The sequence below is a fragment of the Microtus ochrogaster genome, chromosome 18 (genome assembly GCF_000317375.1).
Source record: "Microtus ochrogaster isolate Prairie Vole_2 chromosome 18, MicOch1.0, whole genome shotgun sequence".
Taxonomy (NCBI): domain Eukaryota; kingdom Metazoa; phylum Chordata; class Mammalia; order Rodentia; family Cricetidae; genus Microtus; species Microtus ochrogaster.
The window spans coordinates 54686915-54695915 of NC_022020.1; the positions used below are offsets into that span (position 1 = coordinate 54686915).

The 9001-nt window shown below is 43.9% G+C and overlaps 1 protein-coding gene across 9 annotated transcripts in view; it reads left to right on the plus strand.

Moving 5' to 3' along the window:
- Tcf4 (transcription factor 4) overlaps positions 1-9001 on the plus strand; it is a 338712-nt gene that overhangs the window by 170523 nt on the left and 159188 nt on the right. For 7 of the 9 annotated variants that reach the window (XM_026783458.1, XM_026783457.1, XM_026783461.1 and 4 more), the window contains exon 6: positions 7654-7715. In XM_026783458.1, coding sequence (XP_026639259.1) covers positions 7654-7715 — 62 coding nt within the window. Of the gene's footprint in view, positions 1-7454; positions 7549-7653; positions 7716-9001 lie in introns of those variants that run through there. The other 2 variants (XM_026783463.1, XM_026783464.1) reach the window with 1 other exon arrangement.

The following is a 9001-nucleotide window of genomic DNA, read 5'->3' on the forward strand; positions in this document are numbered from 1 at the left end:
ACGGTGTGGGCACAAAGAACTGAACTCAGGTCCTCTGGACCACCAGCCACCTCTCTGGCACTTTCTTCCCATTTTTATGCAGAAATTATTTCCTAAAAAAAAATAAATGTAGCAAACTTACGATTACACAGGCTGTTTGTTGTCGGCCCCTCCAGGCCCCCAGTTGCTGTAGTTTTACCCATTCCTTGGAGACTCAAACTGTGAGAAAACTGTAAGGCAGGGCGGGCAGCAGCGTGGAGGCACTGTGTATAAAGCCACGGGGAAGTCACTCATTACAAGTAAGTTGAAGGCTTCTGGGGTTGCCCTCCATCCTCGGGGTCTCTAGGGGACCCTTGTATAAATTGCTGATTCAGAAAATCATTACTTGGTGGCTCAAGTGGTGCTTTAGTGGCCTTAAGGAGTTATCTGACACACCTCCCCAAACAGCCAAGTTATCCCCGTGATTACGCTGATTAATTGCACACTCTGTGGAATTAGCCTTATTTCCAATGAAAGACTTTCCTGCATTTGGAAGATAATACGTACAAGTCACACGCTTTCGCTTGCTAACATATAAGCCTCTGTGGAAGACAACGCATGAGGGGCTTGGCTTGCCTGTTGCTGTCTAGTGCCTGCGAAATAACCCAGGGCACCATTTCTCTTTGGCAGTAAGAAGGTGGTTTTGAATCTGTCTCAGGGTGGTCACTTGAAACGCGCGTGCACGGAGACATTTTCTTCTGGCCAGGGACCTGAGAACTCTTAGGCTCTGTAAACTGAATGTAATCATCTGGAGACATGGATGTGGTCATGTAGAGACAATGACATCTAGAATAGTCCTCAGAGAGGTGGCATGTTGTGGAGAAAGGACTTCAGTGCAGGAACTACTTGGGCCCCAGCCTCTCAGACCTACACAGCTTCAGCAGAACCCTCTCTTCATTTCCGTGACTGCATCTGTATAAACACAGAATCTATAGGATGAATTCCTGGACTGTAGTGTGTTAAATGATCTAAGGCAAGCTATTTTCCTTAATGTTCAGTTCACTGCTTTGCTACTGTAAGTGCTTTAAGGAGAATGGATTATGGGCCTTGAAGCAGAGCTGGAGAATGGACCCCAAAACAGACCTGGTCCCCCGAGTGAATAGTTTGGGTGAAATGTCAAACTTTTTCCCTTTGTCGCATTTCACTGTGCATGGCTCTGAAGGCAGTGCCGTGCCTAAAATAGAAGAGGTGATTTAGCCATGAGAGGCTATCCAGGCTTACTGTTTTCCAAAGGACCAGACAGACAGACATAGACAGACAGACAATTGCTGAGTACCTTAGTTTATCCTGAAGGAGTATCAGTTCTGAGAAAGCGGCAGGTGTGTGGTTATCATCCCCCACCCCTACGTCGCACTACACACGTCTTTTCTCCTGCTTCTCGCTGTCCTCAGTTTACGAAGGAGGGAGGAAAGAATTTCTTCAGTGTTGCGTGACTGGTTTATATACTGGGAGAGGGTTATGATCCTTTCAGTATGGAACTTATTTGAAATTTTGCATTTTACATGCCTGTGGGAGAAGTTAGCACCGTCCTGTGTATAGACCCTGCAATCTGTATTCTGCTGGAGAAACCAGCTCTCATCTCCGAGACTTTGGACATCTGACTGATAATGTCACATTTGGTTTTATAGAACTCATGCTCTCACCTGTACATGGGGGTCAGGGATCATTAAAGTTGACCAGCTCGTTAAAAACGATGTGGAGAGGTAGAGGTACTGATTTCCACGAGAGATAGAAGCCTGTTGAGTTATCACCAAACGAAGAGCTCAAATATTATACTGATTTACAGTTTTAAAAATAAGCTTTGACTGGTTGCTTGTTTGAAAACTACAAACATGTATCAATCTTACATAGTCTTGTATATCTATTATCCCTGTACTTTAAATTTGTCAGGGGTTGTATCAATACACAAAACAAAGATAGAAGTAGGGGGTGTATGTTCCCGGTGGTTCAGCAAACATCCTCGTCAGGGAAATACATCCTCCCTGCAAGACGAAGAGCCTTCAAGATCCAAGTTGCGTCTGTGGAGGAGGGTCATACATGGCTTGAACCAGTCTCTGTATCCTTCCCATTAGTTTCCCATCTGACTTCTGGGGCCCATTGTAGGATTGTTCTCCCTTAGAAGATGCTTGTGAGTGATAGTGTTACCCTATGTTGTAATTATGTCTTTCCTCTCGTTCTTCTCTGTGTATTTTAATAGACAGTTATGCTCTCTACGTAGAGAATGTGGGTAAGCACTGTTTTGTGCCACGTTTTTGTTAATTACTTGCTTTGAGTTAACATGGAGATGGTGGCAGTTAATTGTGAGACGTCACAGGTTCTGTGTACATCATTTGTACAGCCATAAAGTATCTAGAGACCTTTTAGGAATAAAACACCATGTAAATGTAAATTATCACCGCCTATAAGACACTTTCATTAATTTCATATCAAATTCATGAGTGTTTTGAGCTCTGGGATTTCAGAGGCTTCAATGTTGGCCTCTGGTTTATTTGTACTTTCTTTTCCTGGAGTTAAAATGCCTTCAGCATCGCAGGTAGAGAGGCAAGGATCTGAATTCTGACCCTGTTACTTAGACCTGTATGGACTTGGTCAGTTTTCTCTGCCTCAGTTTCCCCATCTGTTAAATGGTGTTTATGTTGCCCACCTTGCCAGCTGTGTTGCTGTTTAGTTAGATACCATGTGTAGAACCCTCTGGGTAGTGACTCGTCTGGGGTGATCTCGGCTCTTCTGGCTTGGGTAGGACATGAAGAGAAGCCATGGAGATGGGAGGATTCTAAATAATCACCAGTGTGTCTTTTCGTTACCCCTGAAGATTCTAGTTACTGCTTAATGGACTAGCCCTTTCACTGTAGTAGACCAGAAGAAGCACAAAGTAATAGAGTAAGCAGAGATAGTTGGTGTTGAAACAGGAACAGAAATTTATTCTAAGTCAAGCATGTGTATGATGCATTCCCTAGTCTGATGCAGAGGAACAAAAGGCTCATTCTTCAGTTCCCAGAATGAGGATTAGCAGGGAAATAGCCTGGCTGGTATTGTCCTATGGGATCAGATAATTTTTCATCAAGGCTTTGAAGAGGAGGCGGAGTCCCACCATACAGGTGTTCCTGTTTCAGTGGTGGGTAAGAAAAAAACATCTTCCACCTGGATGGAGGTGTTAGAGGGGCCCTTTACAAAGCAGGGGCCATACACCCCAATATGACCCAACTCTCTTGCATGTTCTCTATGCCTGAGCTGACCTCCAGACATCATCCCACAGAGAAGTTGCTCTTGTCTGTCTCTGCATCTTTCTGCCTGGCTTTACGCTATTGTGTGAGCCCAGGTGCGCTAATCCACCCAAGGTGATGCTAACTACCTTTGTGAGTGGAGTGGTTTCTGAGCCCATTTTTCCTCCATGCGCTATTTTCATTGCCATCCCATTTCCTCGCAGCAGGATACCATGATACGTTGGGAGGAAAATCAGATGTCTAATGACAAATAATAGATTATCAAAAGATGGAATCTGGGTTCTTGAGATATTTGCTAACTGCACTGCCCCCAAATTGCAACAACAATAACAACAACAAATTTCCCTCCTGCTTCTTGGGACAACATGAGAAGAGATTATTGTCAGGGTCAACAAAAATATTGGCCTTAAAAATTGCAAATGGTTGGTATTTTCTGCTGGGATTAGGTTTGCAAAAACAACAGAAAAAGGAAGCAAATCCTTTCTTGACTGCCATGTGGTGCCATTTTTAACAATCACATTTAAGTATAGATTTCAGCCTAGGATGGGCTGGATTTGAACAACACCCTTGTTGACTTCCTGGATCACTTGCTCACTGTAGACACTGACCTGTCCTAGACAAGAGGCTGTGTGTTGATCTCCTTTGTTTCCAGGAATGATTGACGGGTGCTGTGTCTGCTCATTTACAGCATTCTTCGTATTTAATTGGGGGAAAAAAAAAACACATTGTGACACAGCGTTTCATGTTCCTTGTGTACGTGTAGCCTTGCTGGAGAAGAGAAGTTGTTTAGCATGTGGACATAGCACAGAGGCTCCTCTCAGTCACTATCACACAGCCATCTCGACCTCCTCCATCAGGTCAGACCTTTTGCTTCCTGCACGGAGATTGTTACCAGTAGCAAAATTTAACATTTGGTCCTTTTCGGTTTAAACAGGAATCGAGTGCCTGACAAGATTGGTTTCTCATCTATATTTCACAGGCCCTCCCCCTCCCCCAATTCATGGGCCTACAACAAATGTTACGAACGGGTACTTTTAGCTTTTAAAATATGGACAACAGTACTCCATGCAGTAAAAGACTTGAGCGATTAATGCTACCCTTATGCCTCTTTTGAGTAGTTTTAGCCATGGGGCTTGGCACTGCCACCATTGTCTTTGTGCCAAAAAAATATCCGCAGCGGCTGTCGCATTCTAGTACCGGAGGGTTGTCTCGAGAACTCCGCAGTGGGCTTGCGGGGCTTGTGCATCGCCTTCGCTGCTGTCTCTTTTAAATATTGGAGAAATGGAATCTTGAGCTCCTTCAGAGTGCCCATTGCGGTTGTGGGGCAGAGGGTGGGTGGGAAAGGATGGAGAGGGGAGGAAACAGGCTCTTTGTGCCAGCCGGTTTATATAAGTGACAAAATTCATGCCTGACATAGAGGAAACACAGATATTTAGGGGCCTTTGTGTTTCTGAGCATGCATAGTTCCTTAAGGGTCCTACTCAGACACCTTATCAGTGAGCCTCAAAGTTCCATTATCTTTAAACAAACATTCCAGTGAATTTGAACTAGAAAATTCATATCAAGACCATGCCTAGTTTTTAGTGTGCACTGTACACGAAATGCATGATTTTTTTTTTCCCTTTCTGGAAACTGAGGTGCCATTTTAAAATGGCTGCTTTTTATCATTTGAAAAACGATGGCACTAAGAAAATCTGATGCTTGCGAGGTTCTGGGCTTTGTCCACAGTCCCTGATTACTTCCCTCCCAACCAGGGTTTTGGGCTCTGAGGGCAGATTTATAGCTGAATTGGGGAACAAAAAGCTGCAATAAAGTTAAAGGCTCCCACTATTAGGATGAAATGTGTTTGCCCATGATCTCCGCGGCGATCCATTTGATAGTGAAAGTGGATCGTACAGATGAGACCTTCCCAAGGAGCATAATCCTTGGGAAAAAAAAAAAATTAGTCCACCTCCGAGCCTCCCGCTGGCTGCGCTGCCTCTTTGGTACCTCGCAGACTTCGACAGAGTCCTGGACGGGTGCCCATTGATGTCATGGAAACACTCAAATTACGGGAGAATGATTCATGTCTGTGCTGTTCTCTCATCCTCCCCCACACAAACAGGAGTAGATTTTTAACCCTGACAACTTGTAATTTGCAGTGGGTTTATTTTTGTATCTGGATAAATATTTTTTAACAAGCGAAATTAAGATTAAGCAGTCTGTATCTGATATGATAGTAAAGAATGCTGGGCCCATGGAGCCAAGAGTACTTTGGGGACTCTCTATTGCGTGAATTCCTATTTTCCTCCTCCTGTCTTTGGCCTCCTCCCCTCCCTTCCTAACCCACTGCTCTTCTTTTCTGTCCTTTCTGTCTTCCTTTTCCGTACCTGATTTCTCTCGTACTCTTCTGTTCTGTGTCTGCTCTTCCTATTTCATTATCCCAATAGAAGGATTGGCCCGGCTTGTGTATCTGTAGCAAGACAAATGCTGGTAGGAAAATCATTCTCTCCAGTTATGTATGGTAGAGATGAGTTCTGGAAATCGTAGCAGGTGGTAGTATCCTGTAGAAAAAAACAATGGAACCAAAATAGGCACTTTATCTTATACTCATATCTTAGAATCCAATATTTGGGAATTGTCAAATGAGGACATTAGATTTTCATATTCCTACAAGGTCAAAGCACTTATTTTCAACTTTTCTTTCTGCCTTCCTGTCTGTCTTCCCATGAAGTGGTTAACCAGGACTGGTGTCCCAATCAAATATGTCACGATATACTTGAAGGTTTCTTGTGTGTAAGAGCTTAGAGGAGGGCATGTGTCTTTTGATATTTCTCATGAAGGTCACACCCTTGCTGATAGTGTTAATGAGGAGGAGTAGTTAGAGGTTAGGGTCGCTTCCATAACATACGATCTCTGTGTGACCACATGTACGGTGGGCACAGGTAAATTGATCCGCCCTCCACTCCATGTCGCAGGACCGACACTCTGTGTAATGGGGTCTCATTTCCCTGGAGTTAAGGCTGACATGGTCATTGATTTTCTAGTTCATGCTGGACACTATGGAAGAAGTATAGTTTTCCTAAGTGTGAGTTTTGTTAAAATCAGGAGAAAAGCTAATACAGGGGTGGGGGCGTGGGCTTAAGATTTGGAATTTGTTCTCTTTGAAAATAATCCTCCATTGGATGTTTTAATATAGGGATACAGACAAAGAACACACTTTACACCAGAGATAAGGTTCCCGAAGACACATTCTGTGTGTGCTGTCAGGGAGTCCTATCCTGATAACATTGACATTGAACCCAAAGAGAAAATGGCTACTGTTCCTGTCAGCATTCGTGTTGAGTGGAGAAGGGAAAATCTGGGGGTTGTAAACTTTAACAGGATGTTGGTTCAGCACCTCAATATAGAAGCTTTGAATTTCCCTTTGGGACAGGAGAAGAGCGTACTGCTGCCCATAGAGCACAGTGCACCTCAAAACACTTTTCGTGAGAGATACACCCTTCCGTCTTGGGTGGAGTGAGGTCCTGGACACTGGCTTGCCCCACGAGCTCCTTGTCATTTGGATGGTTGGTTTTCTAGAGCAACCCTTTGAACACCACCAACTGAATTCAATAAAACCTCTTGTAATGCGATTTCTATTAAAGTCTACACAGAGAAAGCACGCATCCTTGGGTTCTTCTGCATGTGTAGTTCAGTGACAGTAGAGATGCTCTACCTATCCTGAGCAGGTAGATACATGTGGAGATGCATGTGGAGTATGGATTTGGGACAAGACATTCAAAAGCCTGATCCTAGGACCCGCGGGGTCTCCTGGTAGAGTCTGAACTTGGATTCAGAATAGGTGATTTTCTCAAGTGTTCTCTCCGTCATTGTGTTGATCATGATGGGATCACTCCTGCGAAAGAGTTTTTAAAAGGGAGGAGAGAGAGATGGGGGGGGGGGGGGGGCTTAGAATTTTGAACAGTTTCTTTGCTAGATTCACCATCTGGAGAGCCCGTGATTGATTAGCTTTGGCCTCCCCATTAAGTGTCAATATAATCAATGGGAATTACCAGACTAGGGTCATTACATAGATCATTTGCCTGCTGTGTAAATAAAAATGAAATTGTTCAAATTTTGTGAGGGAGAAAGAAAGTGAAAATAAGGAATGCCAGTTTGTTTGTTAGAGAAAGTGGAGGCCACTGGAATGACAGTTTTTGGAAGTGTGGAGCGGTTTGGCTAAGAATAGGAATGAAGGATATTTTTTTCCAGTTTCTTGTCGCTGGAGTGAGAAAGTGCTGTTCCCTCTCTTGCTTGCATACATTGCCAGTAGTGCCTCCTTCACGTATGTAAACATCGGGGATGGAAAGTGGGTATCTGTTACCTGCAGGGGAGGTTTTCTTTAAAGGAAGCAGCTCGATTTTTACTGTTTTATTGTTTCTCTTGGCAGGTAAAACAGAAAGGGGCTCATACTCATCTTATGGGAGAGAAAACGTGCAGGGTTGCCACCAGGTAAGTGGCCCTCTGGGTTGGGGAAGAGTTGAGAGCTAACCTGGGCAGTGACAGCGCTGTGCAGCTATGATTGCTGATTGTGTTTTCAATGGTGACGCTAAGGTGCCCAGAGGGTGGAGAGCCTCCCGATGACGGTCTTTACAGAACAGAGCAACTCAGGGCTTAGAACTAACAAACATCTTATTTTTAGAGCTCGGCAGACTCAAAACTCCATCCGCTGGCTTGCTTCTCATCAGCCGCTACCCCAGGTCTTGTTTGCAAACCAGCGATGTCCATGAAAGTGGGTCCATCGAAAGAGTTTATTTGCAATTAAGAACTTAACAGTTTCTCGACCAAGAAATGTTCAGTGTGTCAGATCCAGGGTTTGGGTGATGTTGCTCAAAATTATAGTTTTCTTAGGGATTATATGCTGTTGTGTGAAAACAGGGTAGGATTGAGAGATAAAAATGTCTGTGAAAATATGATTTGCTGTCCCTTTTTGTTTCTGCATTGTTTTTGGCCTGAAGTCAAGGCCAGCAGGCTAACAGCTAAGCCGTGGCAAGGGAAGCATGCATGAGTCAGGAAAAGAAGCGTACTTTAGTTAAATAATAAAATGCCAGGGTAACACAAAGGTATCGCGTGCACGCATGTGTGTGTGTGTGTGTGTGTGCGCGCGCGCGCACATGCTCACACACCCATGTGTGTATTTGTGCCCTCTGCATTAGCGTACTTTCAACTCTCTAGAGAGCCCATTTCTGAGAATACTATCTATAGGCAAAAGTGGAAGCTTTTCTCTTGACAATCCCATTTCATAGGTTTTTTTTTTCTTTTTGAATTTTTGTCTTATTACCAATCATGATGAAAATACATATTTTAATCTGTAGTTTTAAAGAACAGAACTGCTTTCCAAAGCTCTCACTGAAATTTAATAATGCCCTCTAATACCCAGAGACTTGTACCATTCTGTTCTTCACCGGGAGAAAAAGCAGGCGCTCGTTTGTTTCTGGGCAGAAAAGGGCTCCTTTGGCTTCTGAGCCTCGCACTCTCCTAGTTCCTTCAATGATAAAGAAAAAAGATACACTTGGGATTTTTTTTTTTTTAACAACCTGCTTATTTATCCCTAAGAAATGTAAGCCCACATGTGCTTCCTTAATGTAGCCGGGCACTGAAGAAGCTATCCTTTCCGGCCACACTCGTCTGTCAGGAAGGATATCTGGGGGATTGGTTCTGGAGGGTTTTTTCTATCAGGAAGGCAGAGTTCTGGGGGATTGGTTCTGGAGGGTTTTTTCTATCAGGAAGGTAGAGTT